General features: G+C 29.3%; 1 protein-coding gene across 4 annotated transcripts in view; it reads left to right on the top strand.

Annotated features, from left to right (window-relative positions):
- The window catches only part of mtDNA-helicase (mitochondrial DNA helicase), a 36,866-nt gene extending 17,876 nt beyond the window's left edge, over positions 1-18,990 (top strand). For 3 of the 4 annotated variants that reach the window (XM_087158579.1, XM_087158580.1, XM_087158578.1), the window contains exons 7-14: positions 3,352-3,470; positions 3,545-3,713; positions 7,426-7,560; positions 7,644-7,717; positions 9,241-9,355; positions 11,021-11,212; positions 15,995-16,108; positions 18,763-18,990. In XM_087158579.1, the coding sequence (XP_087014705.1) occupies positions 3,352-3,470; positions 3,545-3,713; positions 7,426-7,560; positions 7,644-7,717; positions 9,241-9,355; positions 11,021-11,212; positions 15,995-16,108; positions 18,763-18,897 (1,053 nt within the window). In that variant the 3' untranslated portion in view covers positions 18,898-18,990. The remainder of the gene's footprint in view (positions 1-3,351; positions 3,471-3,544; positions 3,714-7,425; positions 7,561-7,643; positions 7,718-9,240; positions 9,356-11,020; positions 11,213-15,994; positions 16,109-18,762) is intronic. The other variant, XM_087158581.1, reaches the window with a different exon arrangement.
- Positions 18,991-19,410: the final 420 nt, after the last annotated feature.

Here is a 19,410-nt window from a genome sequence, read left to right as displayed (position 1 = left end):
AACCCCGCCGGCCGACGACTCTCAGTGTAGTAAATGGTGCACGTTAAATCTGTCGAGTCCTCCATGTTCCCATAACAAATCAATACCACCGAGGGTACTGGATTGGAGATCAATCGTTCTCTGATCCAGGCTAAAAGTTACGATCTGCGGATGTATGAATGGGTCCGCCCTATAAACGGGTGTGACAAGTGTGTGACTAGGGACAAATTCTTAGCCATAGTTGGCGCCACTGAAAAACAAATGCGCTCTCTGCCTGAAATTTGTTCGGTTTCACCAAGCAGGCTTGCTAGTGTGGCAAGTCGCATTAGAAACAACAACAACATATCACTCTTGGTTTCAAAATTTTGATTTAAAATTATTTTATCTACCACGTCATAAATGATTTAAAAAGCATATATAATAAGTCTCAAGATTATATTTTTTTTATGTGTAAAATTCTTAACTAAAGTTTGAAAAAAAAACTTACCTTTAATGCTTTACCCTTAATGCTTTACTCTGCTTTTCAATTGCCACTATGAAAACTCTTTAGAAAAAAATCTTTATTGGAAGCCATGTCTTATTTTCTGCAGAACAAATATAAACCCTTTTTGATTTGACAGCTACCCATGGTAAACCTCTTGAGTTGTTACTGTTAAAGTTCAAAACATGGTGAGAATTTTCTTTGTACAATAACATAAAACGATGCAAATTACATTTTTATATACAGGTTCTTTTTCCCTTAATATACTACATATTAGGGGAAGTTGTTACATATTAATCTTTTAACGAAACAAAAATGTTTCTGAGAAATTTAAGAAAAAACCGAATATATTTTAAATTAGGATAGCCACTGTAACTAGTATAATAAAGAAATTTCTTTATTTTTACTGTCAATTATAAAACTTTACTTACATACAAAAATCGAGTAATATATCAGCATATTTAAGTTGTTAAACTCATTATATATACACTACCGGTCAAAAGTATCTCCAACTTTATCACTGGCAAAACATCCCCAAATCATGACTGAACCTCCACCATGCTTCACAGTTGGTAGTAAACACTGACTTGTTATACGTTCACCAACTAAACGACGAACATGCTGCCTTCGTTTGCTTCCAAACAATTCAAATTTTGATTCGTCCGTGAACAAAACCTTTGACCACTGTTCTAAAGACCAGGTAACATGTTTTTTAGCCCATTGCAGTCATTTTACTTTATTTTGTTTTTTCAAAAGAGATTTTCTAGCAGCTACACAACCTTTTAAGCCATAGTCACGAAGTCGACGTTGTACAGTAGATACTGACACAATTTTCAGCCGAGTAGCATTCAATTCCTCACGGATTTCTGGTGCTGTTCGAGTCCGCTGCCGCTTACTTTGAATGCGTATAAACTTATCCTCACGTTTGGACGTTATTCTAGGTCTCCCTGATCGATGGCGGCTCTTATTTTGGCCAGTTTCTTTCTTCCTTTGCAAAGTTCTGACAACAGTGGTTTGAGAAACATTAGTTTTAAAGGCAATTTGTTTACTTGAATAGCCTTCTGCATGAAGTGCAATAATAACTGCACGTGTTTCCACACTTATTTCTCGTTTTTGACCCATATTTCTGTAAAAAAAAAATTTTTTTGTTTTTAATATATACCAGTTATTCTGGCTAATTAAGGCTATTATATCAATATTTAAAATTTGTCATGTACATGAACATAACTTATAATTAACCCCATAAAAGAAGATGAAAAGTAAATTGTTTATAAACTAAGAATTAATAAAAAATTTTCAATAAATTACACTTGTTTTAGTATAGGTTGTTTTAGTATAGTTTAGTACTTGTTTTAGTACTTGCATGCAATTTCGTTCATTTCGTTATCAACTACAGAATAGATACAAAATGAAAAAATAATGAACATTTTTAAAAGAAAACAGAGTTTTGAGATGTTTGGTTATGATTATGTTTAATAAATTGTATGTTTAAGTCAGAAACATTTAACTATTTTTGAAAATTTTGAAATAAATACAAGTGAGTCTAAACTTTTGACCAGTAGTGTATATATATCAAAAATATCACTTAATTTTTTGAATAATTCTTATAATATCTGTTATTATAGTTCTTAATTACTTGTTTAATAAGGATCTGTAATTATTGCTGATTTATCAGCTACTGTCTTAAGAAAACTATCAAAGAGTGTTTTTACTAAAATTAAACTATTATTGGTATCATGGATGCTGAATTATTTGTGGTTGCCTAATATATTTACATAATATAGGTTCTATCATTTTATTGCAATCTTCCTAAAATGGAATTGTAAAATCAAATTCAATATGAGAACCTTTTGAACATTATATATTATACAATTATAGTAAAAAATGGGATCCCAGTAATAAAATTAGACATCTGCTGATCATAAAACATCAATGCAGATTAAGATCTTTATAATATTTTACTTTTTTTTTTTGTAATACTCCAACCTTTTCATTTTAAACCAGCAACAAACATTGTTTGAATTCCTGACAGCCGTGCTTTTAGAATGCCACATTATTTTTTTTTCAAGTTATGTCTCAAGCGTTTACAGAAAATTGTGTTTTCCAGTTTGCACTTTTATAGAAGTGAAAAAACAATATGTGTCACTACAAAGCCTTAACTATTGACCTTGTTTTCCTTGTATAATATGGAAAAAATAATAACCAGTTATTTGAAATGTTTTATATACATTCTGCTGTAGGGTTATTTTTTTTTTTTTTGTTTTACTGAAGGGATTTAATCTTAGGCTATGTCATCTATCAAAAGGTAACTCAAGATAGAATCAAGTTAACATGTCTACTGAACTCAATATTTATAGTGGTAGTTACACCACATTACTCCCCTTCCAGAATTTTATCTCTGATGAAATTCGATGAACAGATTCCACTAGTTGATTCATGCTGTTTATATATTTATATCAATTTTGCTCATTATATTATTTTCTTCATTTTTTGTTTATCACGTTTCTCTCATTATAATTTTTTTTTTCATTTTTTTTTCATTTTTTTTTCTTCTTTATAGCATTTTGCTCAATATTTTTTTTTCATTTTTTTTTTACTTCAATATTGCTCAGTGATCATGAGACTTTTTGTTTTTTAGAGCAGTATATTTTTTAAAGCAAATCAACTGTTTAATGTGGACCATCCATCAATGTTTGTAAGTTCATATCACGTCTTCTTCTATCTTGGATAGATGAAGGGTTGACATTAAATCCCCTCATTGGTGACCCGGACATGATATGAACTTATCTTGAATTATGTAGAATGATTATAGAATATAATTATTATGGAAATATGAATTGTTTCAATATTAAAAAGAATAACACTAACCTTTAAACCCTGCGTCTATTTAGCTCATCACGTCTTTTAAATCTTTTCAAAAAGTTATTTTGTGGTTGAATAGTGAACAACTGTGCCCTGATGTTTTAAGTTTTGTTGCACAATCACTTGGAAAAAACATTTTTTTAATAAGGTTAGTTGTTTTTGAATTAATATAACTTTATTTGTAAGTTAGACTTCCATTCAAATATTGTCCTTGTATTATAGGCCTCAAGATTATTCTAATGCCCTGTCATGCCTTCAGTCTGGACTGAAAATTAAGCAAATCTTGAGAAATGCTGAGGGCATCTATCATGAAGGTGTGGATTTACTGAGTCCTTACAGAATGGTTTTGCTAGACCGGTTCAAAAACAGTGAAAAACATTCTGGTCTTAAGGTATCTTTCTTAAGAGGAAGAAAATTTTTGTCGCAAATTATCTTTATCCTTCATTACTAATATAGCATTTAAAAGAAAGAAAAATTAAGTTTAGGCACACCTAAGTTTAAGTCCTAAAATTTCAGTTGCTGAAAAAAAAACATACTTCAAAATATTAAAAGGTAAACAAATTATTAGAAGAGAACTTCTCTGTTGTCTAAGTCATCTTCTCATCATTATTTTTCATTTGTATATTTTATAGTTTACTTTTCAGTCTTTGAAACTTCATGAATTACTCTAGGTTTGTCTGAACTCACTTTAAATGTTAAGTTAGTAGGGGAAAAGAGAATTTGTGAGGAAAATTTTCTTCCTCGATATGGTGTCCTCTTAATTGACATGATGTTATGGAAATGTCTTATTACAGGGCTGATTGTGCTCCGGAAAAATCCGGATTTCCCGATTTTTTGCTAACAGTGATCCGGAAGCTTCCGGAGATCGAAGGTTCAGACGTTTCAGAAAATCCTTGATCACAGAAGTTTCCGGAAATCAAATTTTCAAAGGTGGAACTTAAAAACACGGTTTATTTTATTTGTTTGTAAGGGAGAGCCAGAGATATACTCTACAAGCTTATATTCATGATTAATATTCATTTTTTATCAGTGAATAGTTGTTATAATCATAAAACTCACGAAAGAACGACATATTTGTAAATTTTAATTACTTCTCCAGGTCATAGGTATGTGTAAAGTTTCAAATATATCTTACATAAGCTAAGAAATATTGAGAAAAAGGAAGAAAAAACTTGTTTTAAATTTTTTTCAATTTAAACTTCTTTTTTTTTAAACTCTAGAAATTTTCCGGAATTTTGACTTCGGCTCACAATCACTCATGTTATTATAGACTTAACAATTTAAATATTTTAAAATTTTCTTTCCAATTTAAACTGAGGACCTTGCCTGGTAGTGACTTTAAAAATATATTTATTTATTCATTAATTTTCATTTAAAAATCTGTTTATTCACATCGTGCTGAAATTGTAGTTGTGTGCCGAGAGTATTTGTGAAAAAACAATATTATAAAATTAACATTTTATTTTATTTAGAGAAGGTTACTGGGAAATATAAAATATGTCTCTTTCATAGTGTGCATCTGTGAAAGAGAATCACCATGACAAGAAATATATATATTCCTGTACAAAATATTAAGGGGTCACAGTACCCAAAAAATGACAAAATTACCAAAATTTTTTTTTATTGCTTATAATAAAACTTCAAACTATTTCAAATGTACAGAAAAAAATTCATCTCTCTATCTACAATTTTAAAAAAGTTATGAATGATTTTAAATTGTTCTAATACAGAAACTTGCTCAGCAGTCTGACTTCAAAGTGCTTTTTCGCATAGATGATAATTTTGTGTCTTAATCTTAATTAAATCCCAAAGGAATTTTTTCTATTTAAGATAAAGCTTTGAAGTAAACTTTTTTATCTTGAGTATAATACTCTTATTTAAACTGTGCATGGAATAAGCATTTTATGAGGTATTACAACTTTTACGGCATGTTATATATACCTAACAGGAGTTTTTACCCTTTTTTTTCTACTTTTTTACAAAATAATCCATAAAAAATATTCTAATTGATATACTTATCAACAAATGAATGCACAAAATTGTTAAGATAAATATTGCAAGCACTATGAAAAAAACTTTTTTTGAAAATATGTTAAAATAAAAAAGCCTTAGGGATTTAAAAATTTAGAATTTTTTCGACTTTTTTTAAAATTTAAAAAAAATTAAGCAGTTTAATCATTTTTTGAAGATAAATTATTGATTTTAACTTAAATGAGCATGTAAAGTATCCTCCAAATGAATGATTATACCTTTATTTTAAAAAATTGTTGCAAAGGTACTGTGACCCCTTAAGCGCATATTACTGTCTTATTTATTAGTCTTTGATATAATTTTGTCTCATGATACAATAATAAAAAACTATTTAATTATTTTTAAGGTCATACCATTTCGAGTTTAATACCTTATTATTTTTTATTATTTTTTATATTTCACATTAAACATGCACATCTCTACCAATCTGCCTACATGCTTGCACCAAGCGTGTATACACATACACATGTTTTGCTCCCCCCTTTTGTTTCTATCAACAAAAAACATTTTTTTAGGTAAATTAATTCTTATCTCAATTGGACAAATTTTAGCTGATCCTTGTCAGATTTGAACTTTTGCCACTGTAATTTTACAAGTAATTTTTAAAAAAATAATTTTTTTTAAATCAGTTACTAATTTTCTGGAAACATTGCAATTTTGAGGACCTTAATTCCTATTGCATACATGATATTTATTTCATGTATTGATTTTGCCTTTTTGCGACTTTATATGCCTTTTCTTTTGGCGCTTTTCTTACTACTTTCAATATTTTTAAACCATTTTGTCATCTTTTTCAGATTCTCAAGTTTTTAATCAAAATATTTTTAAGTTTTCTTAAAAAAATAATTTTTAAAATTAAATCAGCAATCTGTCCATAACTTACTCTCTTTATGCTTAAACTAAAAGGGAATTTTTTTTTTTAATTGACTTAATTTTCTGTTAAAAACATTCTCTTTTTTTGTTAGCTTTCTTTTTAACAGTTATTAATATATATATTTTTTGCATTTCTGCAATACCACATATTGCGAGTTGTTTACCGAGTAATGTTTACAAATGATTAATTTCTATAATTTTTTAGATTGTTTACATTTTAAATTTTTGAAAAAGTAGCCTCCACTCTTTAAAAAGTGGCCACTGTTAGAAATGGCCCTGGCTGTTAGCAACATTTTCTAATTTTGCTTCTAACAAGTGGCAACTATATGCTATGAAATTGAGATTTTTTTTAAATTCAAAATTTGTTTCATTTTCTACTTCTGTTATTTATTTTATGACTACTTGTGGTACATTACCACTCCTGTAATGAATCTGACATTATTAACTTTATTAAACGACAAAGAATAAAATGGGTTGGCCACGTTATCAGAATGGACGAATATTGTACCACAAAAAGAGTTTTCAATGGCAGACCAGTTAGCACACAAAACAGAGGAAGTCTGAATTTGAAATGGATAGGTGGTCTAGAAAAATATATTTTGGTCTTAAAAATCAAAAACTGGAAAGCGCTAGCAGGAAAAAGGTTAGCCTGGGAAAAGCATCTCGAGGAGGCCAGGGCCTACCCGGGACTGTCGAGCCATTGATGATGATGGTGTGGTACATTACATTTGCTGCACTATTATTGAATTCAAATTGGGCAAAGAAATATCTCTTAAATACTTTTTAAGGAAACAAACACTGCAATTAATTGTAGTTTTTTGATGAGATGAATTATAATTGGGATTTATACTGAAAACAAATTTAGTCTTTTAAAGGCTTCACTAGCTGCTTTTCTTAGTTGCTTTCGTTCATTCTTAAGCAAAAAAAGAAATTTTTTCTCAAAAATTAGCATTGCACAGATCTGTACTTTGCTTTATTTATTGTATACATTTGGGTACAATTTATGTGCAAAAAAAAATGATTACATTAAAATTATCACACATTTATGTTGTAATGCTAATAAATGCAAATACTTGTCATATTTCCTAATAAGCATTTAATATTCTTCTTACAAGAAAAGAAAATTCTTGTTTTTTATTAATCATTTTTCTGTAAATTCTCAATAGAAAACACTATTAACCAAATAATATTTATTTTAGTGGAAAAGATTTTCTGCTTTGAATGAAATACTGAAAGGACATCGAAAAGGAGAGCTGACAGTATTTTCTGGTCAAACAGGTACTGGAAAAACTACTTTTGTCAGCGAATACAGTCTTGATTTGTGTGTTCAAGGAGTAAGTTCCCTTTCAATTCAATTCAATGTTCTTTTATATATATTGAATTTTGTTCTCTCTTGAAATGAATTATTACTCTTCAGCTTCCAACTTTGTGGGCAAGTTTTGAAATATCAAATGAACGATTGCTGGAAATTATGTTTTGTCAATATGCTCAGTGAGTACCTTCTTAATATACATTATAAGTCATAATTATGACATGTTCTAGTGGTCTCTGAAATGCATGCTATACGATTTTAAGTGGCATTGAGAAGCTTCAAAATTTTTTTAATTGTTCAGTTTTTATAGGTTTTAATGGAATTCATAACTGAGGGATATCAATTGATCATAAAAATATTTATGTCAATTTTTTTTTATGTAAGACATATTTTCCTCGCTATACGTTTTTTGAAAATCAAAACTTGGATTTCCTTGAAAGCCTATCATCACATTACCATAAATCCAGGAAACATTCAGAAGACAATTAGGCCTGAATAAGAGTGCAATGCCAGAGTGCTATTCTTCGAGGGTTTATCGACAGAGTCTTTCATGGGGCTCATCGGGCAATTGTGCTTTTGAAGATAATATTCATATAGCTTTAAAACATCTAAATTAACTTTGTCTGGGCATAAACGCTTCTAAATGTATTTTCAACCTATGATCAACCTTTCTGAAAAATAGTCCCTCCTGTAATATTTATAATATTAACACCATTACTCAATAATATAATCACAAAATGCTTTTTCTATGTTCGAACCTTTCATTTTGAGTCATAACCAACATTTAAAAAAAATGTAATAAGTGATGCTATTACAATACTTTGCACTCATAAGAATTCAAGATTCATCTGGATGTTTATGGAAGGTTCCATCCTATTATTGTCTCAGAAAGTTAATGCTCTTAGATTTATATTGTTATATGGGTAATTCTCACCCAATTCCGCAACTAACTGTCACAAAAATCTGATTTCATACAATAGAGTATTTAAAGTTTAATCAATACCATTATTGTTAGCTTTTTAGAAGGCACTGGTCTTAACAATTACATGTATTTAAAAATGTTTCAGAAGGTAATTTTCTTCTCATGTCACCAGAGATATTGCTTTAAAACTGCATATATATTTTTCTCAGTCTAATTTTTTTACTTTTAAATTGTTAAAAGCAATTATAGAGTATGTGCACAATGAATGGTTTTCAAAGGGTTATATGGACGAATATAATATTCATTAGCAGAGTCTGGCGCCACCCTTTCAGAAGAGGCAAATAAACCAAAGTTTAGTAAGGCTATCTGGCAGTTATCTCAAATTCAATCCAATGTGTGAAATCTTTCAATAGTAACAGAGAAAAATCCATTGAAAGAAATTTTAAAAAGATTTTTTATGTTGTCATTTTCTTGCTTTCTCTAAATCATTATTGGCATAAACTGTATTATTCAGTATTTTTTTTTTTTTAAAAAAACTATTGTCAATAATACAGAGTAAAGTGTCAGATCTTAAAGTAGAACGCTGTTGAAGTGAAGCACTGTAAAATTATAACATTCAAGTTATTATGCAATACAAGTTATTAGGATATAATAATTATTAGGGTTTCTTTTAAAAAGACTATTCTGAAAATTTTAAAATATTCTTAGAATTACCCATGTAACACTAATAAACATATAGTTTTCTGATTTTATCTATGTCTGTATCTTTATTATTTAAAGGTGTTCATTTATTGAAAATACAGAAGAATTTCATCAGTGGTTTGATAAATTTGAGAAACTTCCAATGTATGTTCTTAACATTCGAGGACGCCAAAGTGTGAAGGAAATGTTTCAGGTAATTTTTTTTACGATTGTTTGGGGAAAATGTTTAGAGATTTTTTTCAAAACAAGAATATTTTATTTTGTGAAAGCCTAATTTGCTTTCGGGGATAACATGGTAACTTTGAGCATTAAATAAATGCATTTGTGTAGTTCATTATAATTGGGTTTTATGTTTTTCTGTCAGTATGTTCATTTTAGCGTATGTATATGTTGTCAATATACTCAGAGCCTGACTAAGGCAGGGGCATACGGGGCAGTTGCCCCAGCCACCCACATGAAAGGGGGGGGGAGAGAAATCAAATAGAAAGTTTATTTTACGTTTCCTTCTTTAATGAACTTTTTTTAAACAAAATATCAGTACAGTGAAAAATATGTCAGGTTTATGTTAGTTTTTTTTATTAATCTATCGTATGAACACAATCTATATTTCGTAAACCCATGGCTTTCTAGGGCAGAATTTAACTAAATTTTTGCAATTACGATGGACCTATCAAATACCTGTATTTTTACATATCACAAAATGCGATATGTTTGCAAAAAATACAGGCTTCTGATTGGCTTGATTGAGCCATCGTGATTTCACAAATTTAGCTGAATTCTGCCGTATTGTCAGCAAGGATATGAACTGTTCACAGCTAGATGACAAAGTTAACAATCAGAAAACTGCATTTGGCATGATTTACATTTGTTGTCAGAAAATTAATTAAATGAACAGATGGCTAATTCGTCTGCCCATTGGAAGGGGGACTTTATAGCTATTTCAGCTTCTAGGCAATTTTCTTGTTATCTATAATGAGGTGAAAAATACGTTCCATAAATTTCATTACTGAAACAAAGGGTGTCCTGAATATACTGGGTTATATTTGTCAAAAGAAAAGCATTTATAGGATTCATTTCTTATCTGGATTGAAAACATAGTAATGGGATGAAGTATTTTATGTAGTACAAGTTTAACAAAAAAGGTTGCACAGAATTTTTTTCTAAAATTGTTATAAAAACCATATTAACTAAAGCTGATAAAATAACTGTCAAAACATCTTTCATTTAAAATCAGGTATATTTATAGATTCAGATCATGAAGAGACTGTCATCAAAGAGTATTTCTTCTTCTCTAGATTTATTGCACTGATAATGAATTTCCAATTAAAATTATTTGGAAATTTTTTCTGTGAAAAAATCATTTCAGTTTGTAGGAATTCAGTTATTTAAAAAAAGAGGTAAAATTTTAATAATTTTTTTTTATAGTTTTTAAAAACTTCTGGAAAATTCTTCAAAATTTATTAGATTTTTTTTTCAAATTTTTTAAAATTATTTACATAAGTTGAAAACAAGCGAACCTGTAAAAAGTTTCTAATCTACACAAACGCTATCCACTGATACTGTTGTTAGCTGTAAAAATATACATAAAATTGCCCACATTGTAATAGTGTGGCTATCGTAAATATTTACCTAAATTTCATTAAAACCAATGTTTAAAAATCACAAATAGTCCATTTTTTTATGAAAACCTATGCACGTTTTGGGTGTCGCATTGCTGCAATTTCTTTATAGAATTAAATGGGTCATAACACCAAACTTTTTTAGATTTGAATAAAAGATTTTCAAGCATTGTTTTTAATGAATTTTCACACTATTATTAAAATATTTATCCAATTTTTATAAATTGTTTTTGTTGAAGGCTATGAGGTTATATGTCCGAGTTTATAATGTCAGCCATATTGTTGTTGATAACTTACAATTTATGATGAATATTGAAAACTTGAATTCTTCAATGGATCAGCTGCGAAAACAGGACGAAATATTTGGAGCTTTCAGAGGATTTGCAACTCAGTTCCATTGTCACGTCACTCTCGTCATTCATCCTCGAAAGGTATTTCTAACATTGATTTATAACAAGTAATGTATTATAACAGCTGTTAGATCGTGTATTGAGTGACATTCTGTCTGTGGTAAGTACCACCCATTTTAGCAATTTTTAAAAATTGCATGGTAACCGCTTTCAATGTGTGCTGCTAGATGTTAATAACTCAGACGAAAAACAAATTTGGTATCCAAATGCCAATTTTTAGATATTATTTACTCTTGTCAAAAAATATCTTCTTATAGATTCTTCCTCCATATTTTTTCCACACCTAAATTTATTTTGTATTTCAAAAGAAGTATAAATCATTATTTTATTAGCCTCTTATGAATGATGGTACACCTATCACCACTACCACCCCCCCACACACACACGCACACTCACAAATCATATTAAAATTCACATTAATTTGATCAAATGCATTTCTTTCCTTTACTCAAGTTCAATCCAAAATATAGTTTCACATATTATTGCTAGATATAAAGGGTCCGTTAAAGGGTGAAATTATGAATTAAACCAACATTTAATCCACCATCATCCATTTAATTAAATGCTATATAAAATGCTTACTTTCAATAGGTTAGTTCGAAGTTGAAATAATTTATTTAACTGAGCATTTCATTGCGGTTCGAATGCACTCAATCATAAGATTTCCGTCGTTAAAAATATTTTACATTCTAATTTATTTTTTAATTGCATTTAGCTTAAATCAGCAGATGTTATGTAGGACTCTTTTTTTGAACAGTCTTCTTTAGAAATAATATGCCCTACATTACTCAAATTATCATTTTACTACCATTATTTTACAACTTTGGTGTAAGAACATGAATTGATTACCATTTTTCTTCTTTTTTTTGTTTCTATTTTTATATATTTTAAAATTTTTCCTTATTTTTTTGGCAGTATTGGTATTTATTGGGAAAGCATTTCATCTGCGAATAACAATTACTAATTAGTTGGTAATTAGTAATTGTATTAATAATTAATTAATAATTACTTGTATAAGATAGAACGAATTCTTGTTAGAAACCTCTTCTTCATTTGAAACATAAATAGATATTTTTATATTTTTTTTTTTAAGTTTTAATTTGTTCTTTGGAATTTTACGCACTTTTATTATTAAATGAGGGTAAATAAATTGAGTTTCAAGATGAAACAGTAGGGAAACTATTTTTAGACAGTAAATGTTTTGAGGCCACACATTTGTTATGAATCAGGGTTTATTTTTCTTCCTAAAGAAAAAATTTCTATCTTGCAGCATCATCCTCTTTTATTTCTTGAATTAAATAATGTTAATTTTTCACGTCCTTGATTATATTTCAATAAAATTTTATCACTCAGAGAATTTCAGATTGAAATAAAATGAGCCCTATTGATTTCGTACAAAAATTTTTATGAATATACGTAATTTAAATACAATTATAATTCATTTGTGTGGAATTATTTCATTTTCATTGAGCACTAGAATAAGCAGTTTTTACCGTATTGTAGATTTTCCAGTGGTTATTCTTTGTTGCATGTAGAAAAATCTCCACTTTGCTGAAATTCATAAGAATCTTATAAATCTTATCTGACTCTGAACTATTAAAATTGATATAACCTTTTGAAAACGAATATCATAAAACTTTAAAGTATTTTAAGTGTAATTCAAAAACAAATGAAAAAAAGAGCTTGATTTTTTTTGTTATAATTTATTTTGAATATTTATAAGCATCTGCATCCCTTCCTATTTTGTTTATGTACAAATTATAAAGATACGAAATCTGTATAAATAACCCGCATCATTTGTATGAATGCGTGTTGTCATTACTATTTGATCATAAATGAGTAGTCTGTGGTGCAGTGAAATGGTGCTTCTTGGAAAGCTCCATTTTTCACTTTTTTATAAAAGTCCTTCAGCTTAATGGTAAATAAATGAAGTTGAAATGTATGAAACCCGAAAATAACCATTTAGCACACCTCTCTATTTTGAGATATTTATCGTAGGGCAAATAAAGTGTGGAAAAACAAAGTAAAAAAAGGAATTTAAATAAAAACAGAAATTGGAAATGCTGTTCGTTAAAATTAAACTATAATTAAGAAGTTGAATTTTTCAAATTTAAATTTGAAATATTTATCTGTATGACAAAATGAGTATAAATGCAACAGACTTCAAAAAATGAAAGGCAGATGAAGACAACTTGGGATGCTCAAAAGTGGGTGGGAAATGCCCCCTTAGTTTAAGGATCTCCCTTTAATCCTTTCTCTTAATTTTTCCTCCATTCTTAAGCTGTCACGATCCCCCCCTCACGCAGGACAGCTGTTGTCACTATTTGTTATAGAATTACCCTTTCTTGCATAAATTTGAATGACATTAAAATTTATAGATTGCTTGAAAAAATGTTTGCTTTTTTGTTACTTTTTTTTGGTAAATGGATTGACTTGGATATGAAACCAAGCTCCTTGCTTTCCCAGAAAGTCTAATCGTGGGGTTTGAGCATTTTTCAATACATTCTTTCCTATTTTAATTCAAAGATAAAAATATTCGATCTCCCGAAATGGTTCAAAATGAACAATGAATGCCTTTTTCTAAAATAAATACTTTATTAATCTCTCAACGTTAAGAAATTGTAAGGGTCGTATCTGTTCTACGCCTTCAATTTAACCTTACATTTTGTTTGAATGTGCAAAAACTATAACACTTGGAAATTTGAAATGAAAAAGGTGTGCTGAGAAATGTATAAGAAATTTGATAGGATAAAAAAAAATTAAGGTTAGATTATTCTTTGAGATTTATCAACTTTTGAAACTCTGAAAAAGAGATAAAAACCGTTTGTAATGTGTACAACATGTGGTTATTGTTATAGATTGTTAATAAGTAAAATTAATTCACTTTTATTACCACTTATGATATTGCACATTCTGTATTATCTATTTTTTTCCCAAGTACTCTTAATTATTTTTCAAATGGTCATTTTATTACGATCCATATGTTAGAAAAATATTCTTACGTAAAATAATAAGAATTATATATTTTCTCAACAAAATGACCTCTTTTTTTTAACTCTGGAATTTTAAGGGGGGAAAAACAAAAATGAAAGAGAGGGCACCAGGTTGCTTAGGGTAGCTTCCTGTTTGTATTCAATTAAGTGAATCCAACTTATCGTGAAACACGCTTAGTTTTATAGGCAACTTTTTTATAATTCTGTTTATCTGCAATATTAATTAAATTATCCGTTATTTTTTATGCTGTTTTTTTATGCCACTGCTTGAAAACTTTCTTTTTTTCATAGTTTGGTTTTTAATTTGGCTTGGTATGTATGCCACATATGTGAACAGAATTTATAAATAAGACAAAGGTCATCTCATTTATGCAGATTCAAAATTGTTTTTTCTTCATAAAATGAAATTTCACTGAAATTACAAATTTAACTTGTTGTACTTTATTTTTTTAAAAATATATATTTGACTTCTTCAGAAATACATTTTTTGGTCACATGAAAATGTTAGTATATTTAAATTGTGTTCCATCCAATTTTTAAAAAAATATTTTCAAAAATATGATTAGGAGAAACTAAACTAGCAACGCCCCCTATCGAGAACTAGAAAATAATCTCACAGTGAGATAGTGTGAACGAACAGTAGAAAGCCTGCCATGCAGAGCTCCTTGTTTTCTTCTTCTTCATATATGTTTTATATATTGTGAATGTGCTGAGTGCTAACTATAGTCATGTTGTTTGTAATAAAATAAAAGTTAGCTAGCCGTTGTTTTAATTCCCCCCTATGCGCCACACATCACATTTGTAGTTTCTTTTGACATTTTTAAAAATGATTTTTTCGTTTTTGTTTATCTGTAGTTCAAATTTAAGTTTTGATAATTCAAATCATGTTCAAAAACAAATTTGCTGTTGTAAAATTTTGGGCCAAAAATTTTATCCAATTTTCAAAATCCATAAAAATCACTGCCCATAGTTAAATTTACAATTGAATTTTATAAAAACATTCATTTAACAGTACTAGCACTAAAAGTTATTTTAATTATGAGAACATTTTCTACTGGGTCATAGAGAAAAAAGTTTCACAGAGAAAAGAATGGTTCATAAAAAAATTTCGACTTCCTGTAAACTTTATAAAGGGTTGTTTAATTTTAAAAAAGTCAGCGACAAAAAAGCTTGCTTTGATATCACGTAAGCGTCTGATTAGGCTTACTATATTGCAGTATCTGACCAAACATGTGCTACCTTTTCATAAAAGACATCTGGCAGAAAAGCTTCTATTTTCCATAGATTGCAACGAGAATGAGGTTTGCGTGAGAACTTGCTTTTTAATCCCTTCCTTCTCACTCCCTTAAAAATGATGGGGTGAGGTTTTGCCCTCTATTTTTCGCTCCCGTGAAAATTCCGGGCTAGAGTGTTCAGTACTAACGCGCCAATAAGAATAAAATTAACTACTTTTGTCTGGAAAACATTTTATTTCTCATTTTACGCACCAGATGGCAGTACCAGGATATTTTTAAGGTAATTGTAGATAGTTTATTTTAAACTAGATGTCAGCACTAATCAAATACGCATATTTGGCAAAATAGGCCCTTTTATGACTGTTTTCTTGAAAATTAACCGATCGTTAAGGGGTTAAAAGTATTTTGTGAAACTGCCATTTTTTCTGAAGTTGAAATTTGCGAAGGTACTGCTAAACGGTAGTAAATTTACCCTGCTTTAATGCTAAGCAGGTACTACCTGCTTAACGTTAAAGCCGAAATGAAGCAATTGTGTTTTTATAAATCTGTGTTTAATTCTAATGTTGCTTTCACAGGAACCAGAATTTACAGAATTGAATAATGCATCTATATCTGGAACTTCAAAAGCCACTCAGGAAGCAGATAATATTTTGATATTACAGAACACGAAAACTCGTCAGTACATACACGTGAGTACCCCTCTTCATTGTTAATTTGGAAACTGTATTTTCTCTCCCTTAGAAAAATTTGCCTTTTAAAAAATAACACCATGCGTTTTTACCTAGGTTAAAATTTTGCTATACACTTTTGCCATGAAAGTGCATTTCCATATGAGCATGGCAAATTTTTGTCCGAAGAATATTGCGAAAGTGTATGGTTAAATTTTTTTTATAGGTAAAACCATTTAAGTATATCGTATATTATTTAATTCATATAGAAAATTTCTACCATTAAACTATTGTATGTTATAACCTATGATGAAATGTTTCCATGGCTATGGAAACATTTCTTCATAAATATTTTCATATATCATATATATTTTATTTCATATATTTCAGTTTTTCATATATTTTCCTTTCTCAACCTAATTGTATTTTATCATACAATTATACTTAATACTTGGGCAAATTTATACAATAGCAATAATAAGCAAGGGTCATGAAATACAGTGAACTTTTGGTGCTCTTTCACAAGAATGTCTAGAATAAGAAAAATTAAGTAACTAAATATATTGCAAAAGGCAATAATTCTGTAAAAGATGGCTCAGGGTATAGAGTATTCCCCTTCCAATGAGTGGAACCAGGTTCAAATCCAGCAATGGCATTTTGTTACGAATTCCGCTTTTGGTTCGAACTGTTCACAGTGCTGACGTAAAATATCCTCAGTGGTAGTCAGATCATGGGTTAGATTCCCCTTGCCGTCAGGCTGACCGTTGGAGAATTTCATGGTTTTTCTCTCCGTGCAATGCAAATGCGGGTTAGTTTGATCAAAAAGTTCTCCACGAAGGCAAATTTCTTCCTATACTTGATTTAGGAGCTCCCTTGTATTCTGGATTGAGTTCAAAGTGACAAGGCTATGAGTTGAGCATTAGTAGTCGTAAAACCTAAACTCGCTGTTCAACGACGGTCATAAAATAAAATACGGAGAATTATTCTCTCTTAAATATTTATAGAAATATGCATATTTTTATTAAAAAGAAAATTTTTTTCTTGCATTTTTTTTACTATAACATTAAAATATTCAACAAATAAAATTAAAAAAAATGCAATAATTTAAGTTTTAAGCAATTTTCAAAGTAGTTTTCATATTTTTAAAGGAAAGATTAAAATGATAAGGGGATTTCCACAAATTTCATTTCGTATTGTTAAACAAGATTTATTAAAAATGACTTCATTATTGCTGGGAATCTCTTCCATAAAAGTATTGCATCTTTCCTTATACAATCATATTTCAGTATATGAACATCTATTATATTATATTATCATTTGTTATTTGTCTTATGATAGAAGATAATATATGTAGAAAAACCCTTTATCATTTTGATTTTCTTTTAAAAAATCCAAGAACTACTCAGAACATTGCTTGAAACTTTTTAAATTTTTAAGATATTGAATTCGGAATTTTTTCATTAGTTGTCAAATGCCATTCACTACAAAATTATGAAAAAATAAATTGTTTAATTTTTTTTTGTGCATGTGCTAAATATTCTAATTACTTATAAATTGCACAGTTTTCAGTGATTTTTTTCAAATTTTTAAAGCAAAAATTATCTTAATTTATTTTAAATTGCTCTAAAAATTTTTTTTCAATTCATTGAATAGTTTTAGAGTTAGAGCGAAAAGACGTAAGACTAAGTTGTTATTTTTTTATAAAAATGTTTATTTTTTTTCATAAATAAGCTAGGCTTACGAAAGTTTGTAAAATTATTGCATATAATAACCAAAATAATTGTCAAAAGCTACAAATTTATTGCTACATTTTTGGCATGTTCAAAATCTCTTTTTTTCCGTTTGTAATTTATTGTCGGTCCCTCAAGCCTCTAAAAGCTTTAAATTTAATTGATAAGTATGAGAAATCACTTCTGAAGTTATGAAATGATTCTTTGAGTAATTCTTGAGAAATATGGGGAAAAAATTTTATAGTATAGAAGTGTTTCCTGTACTTTTAATCTTTTTTTTTTTTACCGAAAAAAGAGGAAAAATTTTGATTTAGGAGAGGTATTTTTTCATCCCCAGTGGCGGTTTGAAGCTTACCCAGCTTCAGATGTATGGGGAAACTTGTTTGGGAATTGTGAAACCTCTGAGCCGCAATGGCTATGGGGATGGAGCGTTCTCCTTCCCATGAGGTGAACCGGGTTCGAAACTCAGCGATGTCTGGTCGATACAAATTCCGCATCCAGGACTACAGTGCTGATGGGAAATAGCCTCGGTGGTAGACGGATCATGATTTATAGTTCCCTCCCCGTCAGGCTAACCGTAAGAATATTTCCTTTCCATGTACTGCAATCCATCAAAAAGTTCTCCAGGAAGGCAAATTTCTTCCAATACTTGATCCAGGAGTTCCCTTGTCTTCTAGATTGGATTAAAAAATCAAGGCTACGGAGTTAAACATTAGAAGTTGTAAACCCCAAAAATCGGGTCGGCCGTTCGACCCCGGTTTTAAAATAATATATAAAAAAACCTTAACCTCCGTGGGATTTTTTTAACATATCTTTTCAGAGTTAATAATGTACCGTCGGAAGAGTTGTGCTCATAACTTGCAATGAGTTTTTACATAAAGTAGACAATGAAATGTCTGATTTAAGTTGCATTTTTGTTTTTAAATTTTTCTTTTTTGATTTCAGATAACTAAAAACAGATTTTGTGGAGCTAAAGGATGTGTGATGGTGGAGTTTAATAAGAACAATTACACTTTTAAGCAAAGTAAAATGAATACCGCATCATCGAGTGATGGAGCGACTGGAAGAAAAGTGTTATGACAGTGGAACTTTCTCATCAAGTCATTATTAATCAAATCATCTTATCAAATATTGTTTCATAAATCATTTTAATAAAAAAGGATGTTTCCCTCATTTTTTCTTGTAAGTGAAGAGGTTTGCCTCCCAAAAGTATGGGGAGTAAAATTTTGCTACTGGTCAGCATCTTTAACAGTGGCCTAGAATAGCCCACCCCGTGACGATTTTTTGAAATCTCGCCAAACTAGGTTTCGGGGAGTTATGTCAACCTACTACTATTTGCCTAAACTTTTCGGAGTATTTCAAAAAGTCGCCAAAGGGTGGGCTATTCTAGGATTTTTCCTCCACTGTTTCAAAAATCTATTAATAATGTAAGACATTTCTTCTAAAGCATTACAAGAAAATTATGAATAAACGATCGTGAAATAAAGTAATTTTCAGAATATTATAAAATATTTTAACTGTTCCATATCTATTTTTTTTTTTAAAAAGTAAAGCATTTTTTTTAAAAAAAAGAAATGCACAAGAAGTGCATTT

The sequence above is a fragment of the Parasteatoda tepidariorum genome, chromosome 3 (genome assembly GCF_982258835.1).
Source record: "Parasteatoda tepidariorum strain Cologne lab strain chromosome 3, Ptep-v5.0, whole genome shotgun sequence".
NCBI lineage: Eukaryota > Metazoa > Arthropoda > Arachnida > Araneae > Theridiidae > Parasteatoda > Parasteatoda tepidariorum.
The sequence above is the reverse complement of the archived record's forward strand: the minus strand, read 5'-3'. Positions and strand labels throughout refer to the sequence as shown.